Raw genomic sequence first — 22570 nt, forward strand, 5'->3', positions numbered from 1 at the left:
TTTGAGGCGGAAATGGCGAACATGACGTCACTAAAACGTCAATTTCTCAAAAAATTTCCGACGGATTTCGTTAAAATTTTCAGGGAACGTGTCAAATTGATGTAAGAAAAGGTACAGGAAGTTTGGCGGCGCTGCGCGCCGTCGTTTTTGAGATATCGCAAAAATTCGCGAGGGGGGGTAAAATTTACCCCCCCCCCAGCCCCGCGCGGGTTAAGAGATATCAGACACCGTCTTTCGTTAGTAGGTAGTTTGTCATTGGCACTTTAAGTTCGACATTTACGACATATTTTCGCCCACTTGCTTCACGCCTTGGCTGCCGCCCTTCACTCGATTCCTCTTCCTCAAGCTGCCTGGGGAAGCCAGCTCAGTGCCCCTGCAAGGCCACGGGCGCTGCCAAATCAGGCCACTGCCCGCCGTGCCGGGTCGAAACCTCGCGAGACCGACTCACAACCGGCTGGGTCAGGGCGTTGGTGTGTGGTTGGGGAGAATTCCAACACATCATGTGCTGAGGATGAGATATGCTGCGTTGGTGCTAAAAAGTGTCCCTCACGCTGGTAGGTCTCAACAAATACTTTTAGAAAACAGGTACTCGACATAAGACTACATATTAGTGTCTCCTCACATGCCTGTTGGGTGCTGAATGCTAGGTTGTAAAATGCCTCAAGGCACTAGATATAAACGGACTCTAGATGCTCACTTGCTTTATTTTTTCAACATTAATCGCAGCATCATGTTGCAGACTCTCAAAAGAACACACAGTCAAATGCGACGCCATGTCGCCAACCAAGTCCACTCACTCACTCGGTCTTTCTATTTTTATCCCTCCCTTTCGCTCTCATTCTTCGTTATATTCATACTCACATCAGCAACACCACCACTAACAATATTGAGCTATCTTCCGGCCGTGCGCCCGCACTATCTACTCCGACTACAGCTTCAGTCTAGTCCAGATCTCCTTCCGACATCGACTCTTGTAGTCGTGACACGACTCTGATACGTCTCGTGTGCAGGGAGCTGCGCAACACAGGCTACTCAAACACATAGCAACAGCAGGTAAAAAATATCTGCAAATACAGTAAGAAGTAAAAACGTTAACAATGACAAGCGTCGAAAGGTAGAAAGAAACACTAAACGCCACAGTGTTCATAAGCAATTGAGTCAATCATCAGACACCAGCCTTCCTCATGTAGGCATGCAAAATATCAAACAGCATTGTCGACATAGGCGACGATCACTAATTTATTTTCTAGTTGCCTTCTAGGGCCGGTTCTCCTCTAATAACTAGGAGGGCTTTCATCGGTGTGCCGTCGACCCTCCAAAACCACCCCATCCGAGCTCAGTTCAGTCTCTGAGAAACCTGACATCGACGCTCCCTCGTCAGCTGAGACAAACGGAACTGGCATGTCCGTCCCAAGTGAGACCGACGAAGGTGGTGCCGCTTTTTCGACGGAGACTGGCGCCTGTGGCGCCACCTTTTCCATTGCAACGGAAGCCGGTGGCGCCACCTTTTCCTTTGCATCCAGCGCCGGTGGCGCCGTCTTTTCGATAGCAGCGGAAACCGGTGGCGCCACCTCGTCCAGGGCCGGGTCGTCGATCTCGCAAAGCAGCTCCGAGTCGAGTCGTTCCCGGCGGCGGCGCGAGTCACCGTGCCGGTGTGAGTGTCGACTCGGCCGCGGCAGGGAGCCACCGCTGGTCAGCTGCTCGGGGAACGAGGCCAGCAGCTGGCTGCGCAGGCTGGACAGCTGCGCGAACAGCTGCTCGTTCCGCTCCTGGGACTCGAGCGCCGTGTGCATCACATGGTGGACATTGTTGTTGACCGTCTCCATTTCCTGCCAGTGAAACAGAATTAAGGGTCAGAGATGGTACCTGGTTACTAGGATTGCCTGTTTAGCGTCGGCATGAAATGTACTTATCACAAGGACAGCATGTGCCGACAAAGCATAGCTCTTATCCTTACGGCTAAATGCTTGTAAGGCATCATGTAAGAGTGTTCCCTTTGCCACGCATCGTTTGATCGGCTAGGCGTCGCCACCACGATATCTGAGCATGCAGTGGCTCATAATTACACAAAAACGCTGGCTTGCCCTCTGCTATGGCCTCGATAGGGAGCCAATGCTTGATTCTCGTTTCGCCTGTCATTGCTTACCGACCACATTTCCTGGAGCTGCTCGTCCACCTTTCTGAACATGCCAGAGAACAGCGTCATTTTGTTGTTGAGTGAGGTTGCCAGTGACTGTAGCGATGCCAGGCTGCCCTGCAAACAGAATCGTTCACAAGTTATGATCAGACAAAACGTAAAGGGGCCATGGGGTATTAAATCACACAAGTTTCAGGAGATTGTGGTCGCAGTGGAACCATTAGTGGGAGTGCAGTTGACGTGGCCGCCCGTGCCCTGACCTGGACGGCGACGATGTCGGCCCGGCTGGTGGCCATCTCCGCCTCGGAGCCCGCCAGCGTCCTCTCCACAGAGTCCAGCCGGGAGGCGGCCTGGCTGAGCCCCTCGCGGAGCTCGGCCAGACTGGACAGCACCTCAGGAACCGTCTGACCTGGAATCACGGGAGATAAGTCAGGTCAACTTTCACCACAACCGATCGTCAGTTATTGCACTGATTCAGCAGCTACAGGATTGACTATAAGTGCCATCCGCTCCGCAGGGAAGATGATGTCAAGAGAGTTTCAGCGCCAAGACCAGAACACTGTTTTGTTTTATGAGGTCTTGGTATTTCCGATTCAATTGGGGGTAAATTCAACGTTGTGAGATGTGAAGGTAGGTTAGATTAGGGGAAGAAGTTGGGCTTGTAGGCACAAGCACGACAGCCGGATCAACCGGATGCCGTATCAAACGTTTGCGGTCATTGATGGCAAGTCTGCTTTATAGGGCTACCTGGTTCAAGTCTGTGTGAAAGTTGAGATTCTTTATCGTCAAGTCTGTGTGAAAGTTGAGATTCTTTATCGAAGGGCTAGGTCCCACGGATCCCAAGGATCTTACTAGGATTCCTGGTTGAGATGCCTACCTTCTCGCGTCAGGGTCCGTGTGAGATTTGTTATCGAAGAGCTGCCCGTGCTGGCCGTCCCGCCGACGCTGAGCACATCTTTCTCCGGCCTCTGAAGTGACGCCACGATGCTAGGAAGCGATCCTCGCTTTGGCTGCGGCTGACTGGCCGGCGACAGCGGTGGAAACCCATCCGCTGGCGTTGCTGTCTGCTGGCGAACATCGGAGGCTGAGGTGGTGGCGACGGCCGCCAGGGGGCTGTCCGAGCGCCGCGGCAGCACGATCTCCGGCATGGTGGTGTTGAGTCGCCTGACTACGGAGCAGCGCGAGGAGGCGAGGGACGAGTCCGACTCGCCGCTGGAGCTGTACTCGTAGGCAGAGCTGAGCCCGCCGCCACCCGACGGCCTGCGGAAAGAACATCAAATTGACTGGCTTTACTGGGACTGGGAGGTGAACTGTTCAAAAACGTCAGACCTGACGGTGTCAAAAATACCTAACTGTCGTCCTGCTCAAGGAATTTTACTTTCCTTCCACTGAATGGTTTTTAGCACAGTTTTGAGAGACATTATGAATATAATAAGAGATATTAACCTTACTCTCATATTAGCCAAAAGATATAAAATTTCAAAAAGACAAAATACAGTTTCGGGAGCTTTCGGCTTTGCGCCTTTATCAACCGTTATCATAACGGTTGATAAAGGCGCAAAGCCGAAAGCTCCCGAAACTGTGTTTTGTCTTTTTGAAATTTTATATCTTTTGGCTAATATGAGAGTAAGGTTAATATCTCTTATTATATTTCCTTCCACTGACTTTAAATAGAGGGTCAGTAAAACTGAATTGACCTTAGACTGAGGCCAACCATATGAAAAAAAAATTTAAAATAACGTTTTATTTATCTGTCACCGTCATTAATCACTAAAAGTTTGAAGCCCAATCATTCAGTTGGTCAGGTCGGTCACATCAGGTTGGTAGACTTACTTGAGAACCTATAAAGCTGGGTTGAGCTGCTCTGGCCTTTTGCATAGCATCATTACCTAGATTGAAAAGCGTATATTTCGTTTTCATTTGCTAAGCATAGCAGTTTATATGTAAACGGTTTATGTGGTGGAAAACGTAACAGAGATAACCGAGATTAAACTATTCCTGTCAACAGTTTTTTATGAAACAATACCCTTTAACGGTCTGTGGGTGTCTGACGGCGTTTTGATGACGTGATGGGCCTCTGAACTGCCACCAGAGAGCCGTCTGGTGGCGCCTTTCACTGCTGTTTAATGACTCGGGAACCTAATGATCTCCTCCAGTATCCTCAACACGCGTCCCCCGGAGGGATGAGAAACCCCGACCTCCTCCCTTCATCCCGACTCTGAATGAATTACCGTAACCCGAATAGCGTGCTTAACCCTATTAGTGGCAGGGGGGGTTGTTTTCATCCACCCCTCAGGTTTTTCGGGAATATCTCCGAAACCGCTGAAGCTACGATGCTGAAATTTTCTGACTTTTCCTAAAACTAAATTGGGCACATTCCCTGAAAATTTCAAGTTCATAACTTTACCAAGGGCGGCTCCAGAGCACTGGGAATTGGGGGGTCCTATTCGTGAAGCGAGTCATTTGGGCGATGATCACGATGCTGATGTATTATAACTGTATGCACCAGTTTTATCATGTGATAACATATACAAAGTTATTGTGCATCCTCTTTTGACACGTTTTTGCTATAATAGGCGGATCCAGGCGTCCAAAAAGGGGGGTTATGTTTTACCTCCCAACATAGGTGCCCTGACACCGCCTATGCATGACCAATACAATTGTAGTCGTTCTCTCATAAGAAAATTGTAACATAACAAGACCATTACCACCCTTTTTAGAAACAGTACCAACAAAAACCTTATTTACTATACCTTTTGTGTACCCCCAATCTCAATGATCTGTATCCGCCTATGATTTTTGAAAATGCATATTTTTAGGATCCATGTGAATTCCTGGTTCATTCTCTATCGATCGGCAAAAGTTGCGTTAAGATTGGTTCAGAAACCTGGCCGTGATAAACAGTCTAAAATGTATCTGCAATTTGCCCGTTTTTACCCCCCTCAACCCCCCTTTTGACATTTTCTTAATTTTTATTTTTTAGAAATGTAGATCACGTTGAGCGAAGTCGAATGCCGTTTGAATTTTGAAAATCGGCCCGTTAGATCTCGAGATATCAAGGGGGGTCGTAAACAGCCCCCCCCCCCCTGCCACTAATAGGGGTAGCCAGGAGCCTGCCACTAATAGGGTTAAAACAATAAATTGATTTGTCCTGGGAAACAAGGCCGTTGGCATAGCGGTATTTGAATTCTAGAGGCGAAATTAACATGGTGGGTCGGCGTGACGCCATGGCTCCAAGGAGCGGAACCGAAATGTGACTGATACACGCACGTCGCTCGTAAAAACGAGCTCGCGTGATTTCTTGTTCAGACATTACGTTAGGTTTCATGGCAGGGCTAAGCAGAACGACCAAATTAGTGGCGTTTGTGCGCTATGCGAGGCCTAGAACGATTTTCGCTGTTGACTTCAGCTGTTTATTTGATTGTTTATTTATTTGATTGTAAAAAGTAATCAAAAGCTAGGATGTTATCTCGTAAATGACAATGACAAAAGAACCGTGGAACATTTATCACTCCGTCAAAAAAAAAAAATGCAATTCAAATGCAGCTCCACACAACCTTGTGGGAAACCATACGCATGATAAGTTTGAACAAGTACACCTAATTTAGACGCCATCATGATCTATGATCTATGACGTGTCCACCAAGTCAAACGAATAAAGATAATAAGAAACGCTATTTATTGTGACGAAGAATTTCCACTAGAGACAAGGAGAGACGTTCACAATTTTATTTGTATCTTATCTCGGTCCAAAACCAATACCTTTGTCATAATTCATATCACTTGGAAACCGGTCATAGTCATTTAGGTTGTTTGTGCCAGCTCTTGTTACCAAGCGCAGTTGAAGCTAGTCAACCTCGCCTATAGCAGGGTGCTCTTATCGGTCATCTGTCTGCCTATGAGAGATCGGGTAAGACCTCACTCCGAAAGGTCAGGTGAGGTCAGAGGCTGGGTTTCTGGCTCTGGGGGGGGGGGGGGGTCAGGCAGGACGCAGGTGTCTGTCTGGGTAGGTAAGGCCAGGTCTGTGTAGGTCAGATGCCAATCTGAGGTCAGATGTCTGCCTGAGATCAGGTCTCTGTCTTGCTGAGGTCAGGTGCCTGTCTGACTGAGGTCAGATGTCTGCCTGAGGTCAGGTGTCTGTCTGCCCGAGGTCACGTGTCTGTCTGGCTGAGGTCAGCTAGCTGCCCCTGCTGTCGGCCACCGGCCCGGTCGTCGGTATTGATCAGACCATCGGGTCTGGGCGGCAGCGATTAGGCGCCATCCCGCCGCGGTGCCAGGTGGAGCCGGGCACCGCCCCCGCCCCCGCCCGCGCCCATGGCACCGCGCGGCGCCGACAGGCCGGTCATCCCTTTCCCACCGCACCGCCCCCGTCATCGCCCAGAGAAAACGCTCCATTGGAGCCGATTCATCTGCCAGCAGTGAATCACACCATTTGGTGAGGACCGTTCATTGAGTTTTTCTGAGACGGAATCCACAAAATGTCGTCGATTCAAATAAGTTCGCCACGCGCCCGGTGAAAAGTCGAGCAGATGACAATGGTCGGAAATGACCAGCAAAGTCGCTTACAAATTGAGCCGTTTAAATTTGCTATAGCAATGAACAGGGAAAGGGAGATATTTGAAAGAAATGCCTCATTACGTATTTTGAAATACCCTAGATAATAAATAGGTATGCTCAATGGGCGATGCTATATATGACGAAAACTGAGCCACACCACCGAAATTCCAGCTTTATTTACTAACTATTGACAATGGATCACATAAATAATTGATAGTGATTTTGGATATCACGAGCCATCAATTGGCAAATGAGTTTGCTTCTCAATTGTAGGTAAGCGTACGCATTGTGATCAATTTTTCTATGTAATAAACTGAATCGTGACGTTTATCAGGGGCAGTCGAAACCATTTCGCCAGCACAAATTATTCGGTGACCCGACGACTTCGTGAAATAAAAGAGCATGCTCGTTAATTATTTAATCAAACGTCACAACTCACAAGTCATTAGCTCTACATCAGCATATGCTCAGGCAAACTACACTTCTAACTATATACCAGGCACATCTACAAGGCACTTCCTTGTATATCATCACTGCCAATACCTCTACGAGTACAGTACGGACTACGGACCTTGATTACATCAGTATCTACCATGCATACCGAGTCTACGTACTACAAACTCACGTTACCCTACCACTCTTGTGCAACTAACTACGTGTCTCAAACGAGCTCTATCAAAGCCAGTGGCGGCGGAATAGGGGGTGCAGGGGGTGCAGCTGCACCCCCATAAAAAAACATGGGGGTGCAAACATATCTTTTTGCACCCCCAAAATCCGCACAAGGGGCCCGTCGCACCATCCAATACATTTTCTCCTGAAAACCAGTGATCGAGAAACGAACATTGATGTGGAATCATCCGGGATGTCCAATTATGGTCAGGAGCGCCCCTATGCTAGTCTTTGGGGCCCCCACACCGACTAGAAGTGTTCCGAGCCGCGTTTGGTGCTCCATGCGGCATCTGAGGGCCCCCACGACGGCCTCAGAGGGCCCTTTTATGACGATCTCTGAGGGCTCCCACGACGACCTCTGTCCCCAAGGGCCCTACAACGGCCACTAAGGGCCCGCATGACGACCGCTGAGGGTCCCACAGAGACTCTAGGGCCCCAAGGAGACTCCAGAGGCCACGCTGGCCTCTGAGGGCCCTATGACGGCCTCTGAGGGCCCTATGACGGCCTCTGAGGGCCCTTACGATCTCTGAGGGCTCTCACGACGACCTCTGTCCCCTGGGGCCCTATAACGACCACTAAGGGCCCTCATGACGACCGCTGAGGGTTCCACAGGGCCCCAGGGGCCCCGCTGGCCTCTGACGGCCCTCGTGGCTTCCCTAGACCCAACTCAAGTCTGAGGGCCCATTTGGCTTCAGACGGCCCAGCGACGGCCTCTGAGGGCCCCAGGCCCCCAACATAACCAGGTTGCAGGGGCTATGCTGGCATCTCAGGGCCCTGCAACGGTCTATTGAGGGCCCTAACGATGGCCTCTAGTGGTCTTACCAAGGCCTCTGAGAGCCCTGCAAAGGTATCTTGGGGCCCATGAAGACCCGCACTATGACCAAGAACCCTCATGACGACCTCTGATAATCCTCTCGAAGGCTGCTAAGGGCCCTCACAACAACTTCTGAGGACCCAAGGATGGTCCCTGAGGGGCTGAGGGCCCTGACGACGACCTCTCTGGGCCCTCACAATGGTCTCTAAGACCCAACGCAAGCTCCAAAGGCCCACGTTGGCGTCTGAGGGTTCCACGACGGCCTCTGAGGGCCTCGACGCAGGCAGGCTCCAGGGGCCATGCTGACCTCTGAGGGCCCTCTTGACGGCTTCTAGGGCCTAACGAAGGCTTCAAGGGCCAACACTGGCTTCTGAAGAACCCTACGACGGCCTCGGATGGTCTCACCTCAACGCAGGCAGGTGCCAGGAGACATGCTGGCCTCTGAGGGCCCCGCAGAGTTCAGATTCAGAGGACCCAACCCAACGACCTTTGCGGACCTTACGAAATACGAAGGTCTCCGAGAGCTCACGCAGGCTCCTGGAATTCCACACTGATTCTCAGGCCCCATGCCAGCTTGTTGAGGCACTTTATCTGCTCTTGGTGCCCCGTCGCTGGCCTCTGAGAGTCTCAATGTCGGAACTTATGGGGCCATGGGCCCTACACCGGCTTTTATGGCCCCTACATCGACTCTTGGGACTCATGACCCATGAAATGTGGGACTCAGCGGCTTCTAAGTCCTAAGAATCCCCATGCTGGTTCTAAGCCGCCAGCCGAATATTTGGGCTCACACGCGAGCTCCTGGGACCCCGTGCATATCACAGGGGTCTACCTGCCTCTAAGATCCCACACATACTTTTGGGGCTCAAACGCTTGCCCCTGAAGGCCCCACTGAGACCCCTTTCCTCTATTCAGTCCTCCATACCGGCTCCTTAGGCTAAACATCGGCTCCTGTGGCCTCCATCCCGGCATTGGAGGGCCTCCATACAGGCTTTTTTGGGGTCCGATGCCGGTTTCTGAGAGCCCTCAAAAGACTTTCGAGCCTATACTGCCTTCTGAAACCTTTCAGCAACTTTCAAGGGACCGACCCTGATCGGAGGGCTCATTCAGTCTGGGGAGTCATGTAGGTCTCTGGAGGAGTCTCTATGTGGTCGGTTTCCAAGGGGCTTCTAAACACGGTCTTCTTGGAACGGTCTCGTAGGGCCCTCAATGGTCCACTGCGGATCTAGGAAAGTGGATTGAGACGCTGCGGGTGGTGGCTAGACTAAAAGATTAGCCGATAAAACTAGCTGCATTTGCTTCCTAATTATTTGAGATAGGTATGTACACTGCAATTTCAAACCTTTTACAGAACTTGTGTGTATGGGGATAGTTTTCCAAAATCTTCGTTTTGCATAAATCAATAATAATCACTAAAAAAAAAATGAAGGGGGGCCCAAAACTTCCAGAGGGGCCCCTTGAGAAAACTTTGCACCCCCATCCAAAATTACCTTCCGCCGCCACTGATCAAAGCACGATCAATACAAGCTCACTAATGTTATGGCTAATCACAGTGAAAGGCTGGCCCGCCCGAAATTTGAACGGACAGGCTCTCAGCACCAGCTGGTGTGTGACATTTCTAGCACACATTCTACAATACAGCATGCCTCGCGTTAATATGTATACCACACTTCAACGAGCATTCTCCAACGTTAGTAGGCAGTGCACGAAACGGCAGCACTGTGTTAGCATCACACCACACATCAGTAAGCCATGTTTCCATCTACAGAACGGATTTCAGCAGTTTCCTACGGCATGCATTCTCGGAGCCGGCAGTGTAGTGCCCGGTGCGATATAGGGCAAACACAATAGCTACTAGCCAGTAGCCAGCGGCACCCTCCTCCGGGTCAGTACTGCCCGAATCACACCGAAGGAAGAGCATTGAACTGACTGGTCCCACTGTCCACCCACAAACAAGCACACACTCGGGTGAGAGTTAGTGGACAACGGTCGCCGACACACCCCGCACCTGCCGCTGCTGGTGCCGCGCGCCGGCCAGTCCAGCAGGCACGGCTGGCTGCTGCTGGTGATACCGCTCGGTTCCACCAGCAGGCTGCCCTGCTGGCCGGGTGTCGGGCCCGGTCGGATGGCCGGCCGCGGCCGCTGGCGGGCCCGGCCCCGCGGCCGGCGACCTGCGCCCTCTGGCAGCGGCACAGAGGCCGGGTCCACTGAGGGGCCGGCGCCGCGGTCACCGCCGCTCACCGCACTGGCCGTCTGGGGTCAGAGCAGGGGTCAGAGGTCAGAACAGGGGTCAGAACAGGGGTCAGATCAGGTCAAAGCAGACACCAGAGGTCAGGAGAGGTCAAGAGAGTCAGAGGTCGGAGGTCAAGAGGGTCAGACGTTAGCAGGGTGCAGAGGTGAGCGGGGGGTAGTAAGAGTTCGAGATGAAAACAGTTTGGACGAGATTACCTGGTGGAAAAGGCATATCTGATGAATCCGGACCGGACAGCATATGCTAGGAGAGGGTAAGAACAGATAAGCCAAGAGGTCATTTAAAGAGAGGCGAAAAGGTCAGACAGGGTTATCTATAATGGGGAGAGAGGGGAGAATGTATGCGAGGCGAGGACGCCGTCTCTCCCTATAACTTAAACGCAAAGCAAAATATCACCGCGCACGACGCATAACCTCGACAGCGTGAACACTTTCCGCAGCTGTATGTGACGTGGTTAAGTGGCGGAGAAGTTGGCACTGAAAGAAGGTTGGGTGCATGTCCTCTGTAAGTTATAAAACAAGAACGAAGAATACTGCCGTCTTTATCCGACCTAGCATTTTGACTGAGCTACATCGTCTACCATCAACGGCAACAATATTGGCGACGACAGCTCCATTATATTTTTATGTCGCGGTCTTCGCAAGCTGGCCTTGCGGGACGAACTGGAAAAGTTGGGGAACGAGCTGGCCTTACAGCCCTTGAAGTGCTCTTTTCAGTTCAGTCCCACTCTATGTCGTTTTTATACGTGATTCACGATGCCAGCATTTCGTTCCTCACCACAGACCCTGACACCTAAATTCTGCACTGGTTTAGTTGCGGATTTCTACAGCAGCGCTCCTGTTCTCTGCTGTCGCCATCGGCTGTGTCCCCTCCCCGCCCTCACCTGTTCCCCGGTGGTTATTGCGCTAACGATGCTATCGTCATCTGCCTCTAATTAACCCAGCGGCTCGGCGGCCGGCGCGCCGTCCCATTTTCTCCCGTTTATCTGACGGCCGCGCGGCGCCGACGGTATCGAAAGCGACATCGTCGTCAGAGGCATCGATCCCCTGGCGAACGGCGTGCTGGTGGGTCACAATCGCCGGTCGCCGCCGCCGCCGCCGCCGCCCCGGTCCGGCCCGCCGCGCCCAGAGCTGTTACTCGCCTCTGCTCCGAGCTGCAGCGGCGCGCCGCGCCCGGTCGCCTCGGGCGCTCCCCGGCCGGCAGCAGCGTGCAGCTTACGGAGCCAGTCGCTCAGTTCAGCGGCCGAGTCGGCGGCGAAAACGTGCCGGGCCTGGGGAGCAGCGGGAGGGCACGGGAGGGGAGGGAGGGAGGTGAGCGCTGGCCGCCGTCTCCTGAAATCAATGCACCGCTACGAGACTCGACAGGCCGACCGCTGAATGAGCTTCGACTGCCAGTCCGGCTCGCCACCGCAGTCGAGCCGTTTCATGGGATGAATTTCGAGAAGCCGAGCCTTGTAAATTCACCAGAACTGGGTCAGGCGACACACGGATATTTCAGCATGTCTTAGTAAAATGGATGCCGAAATATATCAAATTGAACTCTGTCGCTGCGTCGCTCGGCTCCACAGAGAATTCATGGCACGGCACATCAATAAAACAACCGCGGGCTTCTTGGACCAGCCACCGGACTCCCCTCACTTCCCTAGCCGCTCCCAGAAACCCACCACCTCGTTCGTAGTGCCCTCGGGTCGAGAGAGCACGAAGGCGTGGGTCGTCTTCTTCGTCTGTTTCTGCGCCATCTCCTTGCATTGTGAGAACACGGAGAGCTCGATGTGACCCACCGGCCTCTCGGGGCCGGAGTCTCCCTGAAAACGAACGCCGTCAGTGCAACCGATAGCAGTAACACCACTGCAAGTACCAAGCTGTGATTTAATGTTACCGCTTGAAAGGGCGTTGTTTCAAAAGTGCACGTGAACTGGTCATTTATTTGTTAAGTGAATTGAATGTTCTGCTTTTTGGGTCCGGTGGCGTGAGGCCCTGGCAAGAAGGGAAGATGGAAGATTGCTTGGGGCTTAGGGGCATCTGGGAGGAGTATGACTTATGAGAAAAGTGATTGTGTGGAAGACTCGTGTGGAAAAGGCGTAGGCCGGCTTTGGTGATCCGGTGATTCTTAGTGTCAATTGTGATTACTGATCATGTTTGTTCATTAATACGAAAGATAACTTATCGGACAGTTTTGGTGTCGAAGAGATCAAAGGACGATAAATCTAATCAAATTTCTACAAGCTATTTCGGCATTCCTTTTCGTTTCAGTCATTATTTCAATTCAACTATGGCAAGTTTCGATGTGAGATTGATCCCAGAATTCGACGGTACTGGGGATGTTGTCGACTGGATCGAAAAGGTGGAAATGGTATGCAATCTTCAGCAACCGGCTGCAGATCAAGTGGTAGTCATACCACTGCGATTGAAGGGTGGCGCTTCTGCTGTTTATCGGCAGCTGCCTGAAGTGGACAGGAGAGAGGCGGTTAAAGTAAAGGCGGCTCTGCGACGCGCCTTTGCCGCTGATAAATACACTGCGTATGAAATGTTCAGCGCGCGTCGGCTGGGCACGGGAGAATCGGTAGATGTGTATTTGGCAGACTTGCAACGGCTGTCAACCCTCTTTGGAGGGCTCTCCGAAGAAGGGATGGGATGCGCGTTCGTTGCCGGCCTACCCGAATCTGTGAAGCAAATGCTACGGGCCGGCGCTCGCATGGAGTCATTGACTCTATCTGAAGTCGTGGATAGGGCCAGAGCCATCCTACGGGAAGACTGCAAGGTACCCGATATAACGGCTATGGTGGTGCGACGGGGAAGAGACGGCCAAGAGCAGCACTTCAATGGTGGGAGGAAGGAGCGAGGGCCGTGTTACGCGTGCGGTCGTCTGGGACATATCGCGCGTGAATGTCAGGCGCGTGAAGGAAACGGTCCAAGCATGGTGAGATGTTTCCGGTGCAACAAGCGTGGGCATATCGCGGCTCAGTGCCCGGAAAACGAGGAGCGAGAGGCGGTCCATGCGCCGGCCTCCTCTCGGGACTGAGATGGAACGGCGCGCTGCCGGTGAGGGAGCTATCGATGAACGGAGTTGACTGTGATGTCTTAATTGACACGGGATGTACTCGCACTGTGATTCATTCGTCACTCTGCGCTGTTTGGGAGAAGCGGGACGTGTACGTGCTGACGGCCAACGGGGAGAGGCTGGAATGTGCGGGTACGGCTGGTGTTCGTGTGCAGGTTCCGGGGATGGCACCAGTAGTTGTTGATGCACTTGTGGTTGCTAAGAAGCCGCTGGGATTCAGTGCGATTCTCGGCATGGATGGAGTGAGGGCTCTCGGGGGAGTAGCGGTGCGATCGCCCTCTGAGGTAAAGTTCGCCGGCGAGAACGAAGCATGTGGCTGTGTGGGGGACCCGCAAGATCTGACTGTTGATAAGGAAGACTTCCGTGTCGTTTTCGCTGCGGAGCTGCAGCGCTGGACAGTGGAATGGAAGTGGTCCGGTGAGGAGCCACCAGTTCGCCTCAAGAATGGAGTGAGCGAGTATACTGTGCCGGATGAGGTCAGAAAGGACTATGAAGAGGAGATTGAGACCTGGATCAAGAACGGATGGCTACTAGAATACGATGAAGAAAAACACGGTCCCCCGAAAGGCCTGATTCCACTCATGGCAGTGGTCCAAGAGAATAAAGGGAAGGTGCGACCCGTGCTTGACTTCCGCGAGATCAACACATTTGTCGACACGTACACGGCAGATGTTGATGTGTGTGACGAGAAGCTCCGCGAATGGCGCCAGATGGGAGCGAACGTAGCGCTTCTGGACCTCCAGAAAGCATACCTTCAGATACATGTAGACGAATCTCTGTGGCCTTACCAGACTGTCGAGTACAAAGGAACAAGATACTGTCTGAGTCGACTTGGATTTGGCCTGAACATCGCACCAAGGGTGATGAAGACAGTCCTCGAGGCAGTGGTGAATCAAGACGAGGACGTGGCAAAGGCAGTGTCATCATATGTCGACGATGTCTTGGTCAATGAGGATGTGATGTCCGCGGAAAATGTGAGCAAACATCTTCGAGCCTTTGGGCTGCAGTGCAAGGAACCAGTACGACCAAAAGAAGGCGCTCGGATTCTCGGTCTCCGAGTTCAGGAAGAGCATGGCAACCTCAAATGGAAGAGGGACAACGACGTCCGAGAGATCGACGGGCCGGTGACGAAACGCAAGGTGTTCTCGCTTTGCGGCCGTTTGACAGGACACCTTCCGGTGTGTGGCTGGCTGCGGCCAGCGGTGTCGTTCTTGAAGCGAAAGGCTAATGAAGCGGCGGACGCTTGGGACGACGTCATCGAGGACAGTTTAGTGAATGGGCTGATCGAAGAGATAATGACGCAAACTAACACAGATGACCCAGCGAGAGGTCAGTGGGACGTCAAAGGGAACGAGGTGACGGTCTGGGCGGACGCCAGCATGTTGGCCTTGGGAGTGGTCCTCGAGATCGAGGGCGAGGTGGTGGAGGACGGATGCTGGCTGCGACCAAACGACGGAACACATATCAACATGGCAGAACTTGATGCCGCGCTGAAGGGCGTCAACATGGCCATCCTCTGGGGTGCTAAGAGAGTTCGACTGATGACGGATTCGCGTACTGTGTACCACTGGATCACTGACCTCCTGAGCGGCAAAGCACGGTTAAAGACGAAGGCCGTCTCGGAAATGCTTATCAGGCGAAGGCTGAGTACACTGAAGATGCTGGCCGACGAGTACAGCCTGGAGATCAGCGTTCACAGCGTGGCCTCTGCTGACAACAAAGCTGATAAGCTCACCAGAGTGCCGGAGCGGTGGCGAGACACGCGTGCAGGCAGCGGTCCGGCTTGCATCATGGCGGGTGCAGAAGGAGACGAAGATGAAGCCGGGCTAGTGAAGGAGGTGGAGCGGGTGCATCATGCCGCTGGACACCCAGGTGTCAGAAGAACTTTGTACTTTTCCAAGAGGGCAAACTTGCGGGTCACCAAGCGTATGGCACGATCTGTTGTATCAGCTTGTCAGACGTGCCGGTCGATCGACCCGGCACCGGAGAAGTGGACTGGCGGACAGCTGTCGGTAGACATTGTCTGGGAGCGCGTCGCAGTTGATGTCACGCACTTCCAGGGGCGCCTCTATCTGACGATGGTGGACTGCGGACCATCAAGGTTCGCGATTTGGCGCCAGCTGCGATGTGAGAGCGCGGCGTACGTCACAGGGGAGATGTCATCGATTTTCTACGAGAGGGGAGCACCTTCAGAGCTGCTGGCCGATAATGCTACCGTATTCCGCAGCCGCGCATTTCAGGCATTCGTCCGTGAATGGGGCACCCGGGTGCGGTACCGAGCAGCGTACGCACCATCGGGTAATGGCATCGTCGAACGAAATCACCGCTCCGTGAAGGTGATTGCTGCGAGGAAGGGATGTGGCGTGCCGGAGGCGGTGTATTTGTACAATGCGACTCCGAGGGACGACTCGACCGACGCAGCAGCCCCTGTCAGCATGGTGTACAAGTACACAGTGAGAGTCAAGGCAGTGGATCCGGTTCAGCCCGCTGAAGAGCCCGAGCCAGATACATGCAGGTACAGCGTGGGAGATGCGGTGTGGGTGAAATCGGCGCGGGGGCGATGTGACGATCGGTACAACAAGGGAGTGGTGACTGGGCGAGTGTCACTGCAGACTGTGGAAGTGGATGGGGTGCCAAGACATGTGCGCCACCTGCAGCCCCGTGAGGCGCACGTGGAACAGCCTCAGAGTGATACTGCAGATGACGAAGGGCCGCTCCTTGTGCGTCTCCCAGAGGAGAACCGGGAGGAGATGGGTCAGGGAGAGGGACAGTGCCGGCGGTCCCAGCGGCAGGTGCGGGCTCCCATGCGGTACGGTTTCGATCAGGATCGGGGAGGAGTGTGATTTAATGTTACCGCTTGAAAGGGCGTTGTTTCAAAAGTGCACGTGAACTGGTCATTTATTTGTTAAGTGAATTGAATGTTCTGCTTTTTGGGTCCGGTGGCGTGAGGCCCTGGCAAGAAGGGAAGATGGAAGATTGCTTGGGGCTTAGGGGCATCTGGGAGGAGTATGACTTATGAGAAAAGTGATTGTGTGGAAGACTCGTGTGGAAAAGGCGTAGGCCAGCTTTGGTGATCCGGTGATTCTTAGTGTCAATTGTGATTACTGATCATGTTTGTTCATTAATACGAAAGATAACTTATCGGACAGTTTTGGTGTCGAAGAGATCAAAGGACGATAAATCTAATCAAATTTCTACAAAGCCAAAATGGCATTGAACTAATTAACTCAAAAATATCACCAAGCACTCAGCAGATAGTCATATCCACTCGCGGCTTTCATGAAGATAGCTTCATGGATTGGTTGAAATGATTTTTGTGTGCTCTGGTAATCTTTTTTACATTTTACTGTGGTCTAAAGGTAAAAAGTCAGCTCGATAGCCATAAAATTATCTCTCAGCCTGTAAAGAGTTTATCACGACACATCCACTTCATTTAACGAATAGCCCATCCTCCCCAAAACTACAACAGGAACGAAAAGGTCAGCCTTCCTGATGCCTGGTAAGGTCAAAGACCGATAAAAGGTTAAGGCGATATACCATCATCCCATTACAGTTTAGGTAAGAGTTAAGGATGAATAAACGGTAACACTAAGCGTGCTCCAGAAAGTCCCCTGCAAGCTGTGCTGAAGAATATCCCTATTGATAATAAGCCAAAGAATAAAAGGCAAGGAGCAAGACGCAAAAAAGCACAAAAAGCAATGAGCTGTAATAAAAGGCAATGAACACTTGAGCTCCGAGTACCTGGGTTTTGTAGATGTAGACGATAGAGTGTCGTGTTGGTGAAGTGTACGTACCTCGGTTTTGTACAGATAGATGTAGACGTTCGTGAGCTGTCCGTACCTCGGTTTTGTAGATGTAGAGTGTCGTGTTGGTGAGCACACACAGCCTCTTTTTCCAGCAGCGCGGGTAGAGCCGTCCCCGGGAGCTGAGTTTCAGCAGCTGCCCCGTCTTCAGCACGTTGCGCAGAGAGGACGCCGGGGGGATGTTCTGTGGGGCCAGAGCGAGCTGTGAGTTGTGAGCACTCAGCACGAGGGCACATCTGTGACCACTCAGCACTCACACGCCGAGTATGAGTGCTGAGAACGCAGCGTCCATCGAGCTAGCAGCGTGTGAGCTCGATGGACGCTGCGTGTCATGCCGTGGATGTTTGCGAAAACAGCCCCGTTCTCGGTTGGCATGCATTTATGTATTGATTTTATAATTGTGGTTTGAATGATCGGAAGGGTGGTGTTGGAATCCTGGGTATCCGCCAAGCATAGGTAGACTGTTGTAGCGTGGCAGCACGAGAGTCGAACGAGTTTTGTCATTAACATCACCATTTATAATTTTGATGGTGGAATTAAATTCAATGATATTCGCAAACGTCTAGAGCACCCAGACGTAATGAAGCATAATCTGTCATTTTGTGGCATCTCGATGTTTTGATTTATGTTTTCCGTCAGCGGCCTGTTTAATTAGAGCAGCCAACATTAGCGGTAACTAATGGAGACGGGCCATATGAGCCCGGGCGGCATATTAAATGCCTTTAGCACTTAAATACATCGGGGCGAGGGCGGCCCAACAGCCGCCTTTTGAGGCGGGCCCGTCAGTCACTTGGACGGCAGTTGTTCATTCGACGACTCTACTGGAGACCAGTTTCACAGCAGAACGGTGAGATTAACTGTCCGTAATCGTCATCGCCAGATGCCAGAAAGGAGCAAAAGCTGCTGGCTTCATAAAATCGAAGCCCACATACGGCGAAAAGTTGAAAAGGGAACCATTCTTACCAGGATCATAAACAGGCATGGGCAATGGACATATCAATACGTTTTCGTAACTCGGCAGTCGACAATAAAATACATAGGACATACCTACTCATATGCAGAGCAATGCTATGTAGCGTTATGTTCATTTCCTCACTAAATTGTACAGGCTAAAAAGTGATTATGGTTGGATCAAAAAAGGTGTTCGGTGCAATATCATTTGATTCGTCGAACTGATTTTGAATAGAATCATCGACCTGCGACTAGACTAGACTCATGACTGTGTAGCCGATGGATATCCCTACCATAATAAAACATTTACATTGTATTGTTTTGTATTGTATTGTATTGAACAATCATGAGCGATCCACATTCTGAAAGTGCGTGGCAATTACTGCTCATTGGTTTTCAATAACCGTCAACGAAGTTTTGATGCTGTGAATAGCTATACGAGTATGCTGTGAAAGCTATATGTTTTGATGCTGTGAATACCTATACGTATGAGACATTCGTTAGTGTGAAATGCACGATACTCAGCAAATTTATTTCCCATTTTTTTGGAGGGCGGTGTTCTATTCGGCAGCGTTCGGTCGATCGGTGACCGTCGAGCTCGGGGGGGGGGGGGGGAGAGAATGGAGGACCATCGGTCCTGCGGCCGGCCTCGCCGAGTGACATCGCCACCGTCCCAGTCTAAATGGCTGATAGAGGTCCAGAAATACCCAGCCGCGCCTCCAGCCGTCCCCAGCGAGCCCTGACCGAGCCACGCCGAAATGACCGGAGCCCCACTGGAACGAGCCCCGGCCATGACATCAGCATAGATCAGACAGGGAGAGGGGCGGGGCGGGGTGGGGCAGGGAGCGAGGCTTGGAGAGGTGCATTGGGAAGGACCCATGTGAACTGACTGTCTGATATAGGCAGTGTTGTACGAGATACCTGAAGAAGGACGATGCTCAGTCGTGAACAATCACCAACGCAATGAAATTCTCGAAAGGTGCAAAATGCTTTACGAAAGCCATGGGATTCGCGTCAGGCATAGACGCTTTCCAGTTTCGAGAGAGTGAACTGCTGAATATGTTTCATTCTCAATTACTTGCCTAACCGATTTTGGGAGCGAGCTACCTCCAGCACAAAATCAACACGTCAATCCAATGCTTTATCTCTACTGAGAATCGCATTGGAAGGAGCTCTTTTTCGGCACTTCTCTCTCCGAGCGCAGGCAAATATTGGCATAGAGTCAACGCAGACGACCCCTCTAACGGCCGGCTAGTTACCGATAACGGCAAATAGGATAGAGGTAGGTACAGGCAGGGTCAGTGGCGGATATTGAAAATAACTACCAGCATATGGATAGATGAATCAATAGACATTCGCCTGCAGGGTCGTTGAAAGCTAACGGCATAATGGCGACCGCTTAATTGTCCCGAGAAGCACCATGACATAAATTAGTCATCCAAGTATGTCCATTGAATACTATGCCACCTAAATATATGCAGGCTGGCACTTCTCCATGGATATGAGCGCTTTGGTGTGATTTGAATGCAAGATGATACAGCTCTCGGACGGAATGCTGCAATCATTCATGCAAATGCATCAAATGTAGCAAGTAGGCAGACAATTCAATTTTTAAATGGGACTTCGTGGCACACACATCGCGCCTTCTATATTGGAAACGAGTTTGAGTAATTATGTAGACATGAGCACAACAGCTGAAGCATTGGACAATCGAGCCCAAAAGTTTCATACACTGCTTATGCAATGCACATACATTCAGGGATACAGAAAACAGCGCTGTGTCACCAACGTATTAATTTCGTCTCCAAATTTCGCACGCTGACCGGCTGACCTCTGCTCGGCGGGGGCTGACTGTGTAGACCGTCTGCCTCTCCGCTGCATCCAACTCCCTCCCACCATCCGGTCGGCGACAGGCTCGGACTCGGACCGGCCCGCCCCCTGAGGTCGTGTATCAGCCGCGGGCCGCGGTCAGGGCCGGCCCGCCGGTGGGTGATCGGCAGCCGGGCCACCACTGACGACCTCTAACTCAGTTAGTCGGACCGGACCGACCCGCGAGCCGGCCCGACGGCCGCCGACTGCTGATCGGACCGCCGACAGAGCGGCGAACGGCGCAGAGAGAGCCGGGGGCGGTCGGAGACGCCGGCGGCACGACAGACTCCGAGCGGTGCCGTGTCAAAGGAGTTTCACCGCGGGCACTTACATCTCACGACAGTTGATGGAAGAGGCTCGGTCGGAGCTGTTTAGGAATGCATTTGATCTCAGATGGATTTGCGAAAGGCCTGGAGTGGCCTTCGTTGGCATTTGTTTCCTTTTGCCGACTCTGGTCAGGTGTGAGAGTTGATCCTTCAGTTACAAGTCATAAAAAGGCTTACATAGCCTTTTTTGCGATGATTCGCAATCGAGCAAGAAATATATGGCTCGGCGAACAGCTTGGTGTGCTGTTTATCAGCAAGCCCGCCTCAGCATACTCATGTGTCAGTCAGTTTTCCTGCCAATCACTTCTTGATAGTTCATCACCATCCACGTATTCTGCTGATCGCCAATACTCCAGCTGATTGACAATAATGTACCGCTATACAACCCGGCCTGTCGCTCTGTGTCACTCTGTCACTCTGCCCCCGCGCCCGCTCCTCCGGACGTATCTGTGTCAAACCGTGTCATTTGGTGTCACTCAGTGTCATTCTGTGTCACCGGGGGCGCTTCCGTCCGGCGCCGACGGCCTACCACTCTGTCCTGCCCTCCCCCCTCCGAGAGGAGCCCCCAGTGCTTTGTTAGCGGACTGCGGCACATGGCGCGCTATCGGCGCCGCCAATGCAGCACAGCAGCTTCTTTATAACGTTGAGAGGGCGGCACAAAGACGGACAATGAGAGACGGCCGCGCCGACTGCTGAAGCAGGAGCGGAGAGGACAGCGGGTATCCCAGAGACTGAGAGGGGCGGGTCCGAGGGCATCTTCACAGAGGAATATGCTGGAGATGCAGATGTGCATATAGATACTTCGGGGCGCACAGTGAAGCTAGCAACTGTGCATAATAAGTAATATCGTACAGCTACCAGATTGGCAAAACTAACTTTATGGAGTACAATTATACAAATTACATACGTAAGGAAATTTCCAGGTTTCCAGCAGAAAACATCCCGTGGAAAGGGTCAGGGACTCAATTTGTCGGGCCCTAGTATCGTCTTTACTGAGATGATGCTGATCAAACTCAGTCAGATCATCTTCCATAGATGTCTATTTCTACCGAGTTGGGGGTGCCCGGGCGCAGCAAATCCGCCGCCGCCCTAGCGGTGACCTTGACCCGCGCGGTCTGTTGAGGCTCCAGAGCCAAGCCGGCCGAGCCGGCTGGGAATTTGGAGAGCTCGGGCACCCCCGACTTGGCGGAAATGGACACCCATGTCATAATCCGTTCTAAAGAAAGCTTCGCGTAGCACCACATAACTGCTAACATAAAACGTGTGAAGCAGACTGGCAAGAGAGCTTCTGTTACTCACCATCAGACTCTCCTGTGATGTGCTCAGGTGGCGGGAGAGCCGCTGCCGGAGCTGCTCCTTTCTCCGCTGTAGCTCGGCCGCCATGGCGGCGCGGTCACGGCCGGGTCGAGGTCGCTGCACAGAGGCGATTCGAGCGTGACCGGTGCGGGGGGCGCCGCAGCCAGGGGCGCCCTCAGGGTGGGCGCAGCGCAGACACGAGCGGCGGGCGCCGATCGGCCGGCTGCCCACTGGAACGACAGGGGGCGGGGTCACTGGTCAGAGAGTAGGGGACAGGTTAGGGGCGGGGTCAGATGGTTGGGAATAAGATGGTTAATTAGTCGATTGATAAAATTCAAATGAAACCAGCTTTACACATCAGAGCCCTCCTAAATGTTCAAATCTTCCCAAACATTAAATAATTAATGTTTCCCGACATAACGAAGCCTACCACCAGACCAAATCTATGGACGAGTCCGAGTTTCCGTCAGCCATCCACAGCCTATCGCCAGAGCCCGGTACACTCGATGTCCCCCCCCCCCCCCCCCCTGATCAGTGGGGGATTCCCGGAGCCGTTTGTCTGTGTCAGCCTGCTCGCCGCTGACGGAGCCCTTCTGGCTCCCGCGCGGCAGCCTTCATACGGCCGAGAGCAGACTGATGATTCAGCTGACACTCTAATCGGATACACAGCGCGGCCAGTTCAGAGGGAAATTTATGAGACACCAAATTGATTTCATTGAAACCCCTCATAAATTTTATGAATGATACGAGTAACGTAAGTAAGTAACTTACGTCACTTACGAGTAAGTAAGTGACGAGTGCATAAATAACAAGCGGTACAGGTAAGTCCCCGAGTTTTCT

At 52.3% G+C, this 22570-nt stretch overlaps 1 protein-coding gene across 1 annotated transcript in view; it reads right to left on the reverse strand.

Annotated features, from left to right (window-relative positions):
* Window positions 1–686: 686 nt before the first annotated feature.
* Window positions 687–22570, reverse strand: part of LOC122365400 — a 30499-nt gene continuing 8615 nt past the window's right edge. The window contains exons 2-10 of the mRNA XM_043336574.1: window positions 21734–21960; window positions 17326–17472; window positions 12089–12229; window positions 11567–11695; window positions 10183–10427; window positions 3015–3397; window positions 2398–2546; window positions 2147–2254; window positions 687–1829 (exon numbers count right to left, since the gene is read on the reverse strand). Coding sequence (XP_043192509.1) covers window positions 1275–1829; window positions 2147–2254; window positions 2398–2546; window positions 3015–3397; window positions 10183–10427; window positions 11567–11695; window positions 12089–12229; window positions 17326–17472; window positions 21734–21960 — 2084 coding nt within the window. The 3' untranslated portion in view covers window positions 687–1274. The remainder of the gene's footprint in view (window positions 1830–2146; window positions 2255–2397; window positions 2547–3014; window positions 3398–10182; window positions 10428–11566; window positions 11696–12088; window positions 12230–17325; window positions 17473–21733; window positions 21961–22570) is intronic.

The sequence above is a fragment of the Amphibalanus amphitrite genome, unplaced genomic scaffold, assembly GCF_019059575.1.
Source record: "Amphibalanus amphitrite isolate SeventyFive unplaced genomic scaffold, NRLGWU_Aamphi_draft 000737F_arrow, whole genome shotgun sequence".
In the NCBI taxonomy this organism is placed as follows: domain Eukaryota; kingdom Metazoa; phylum Arthropoda; class Thecostraca; order Balanomorpha; family Balanidae; genus Amphibalanus; species Amphibalanus amphitrite.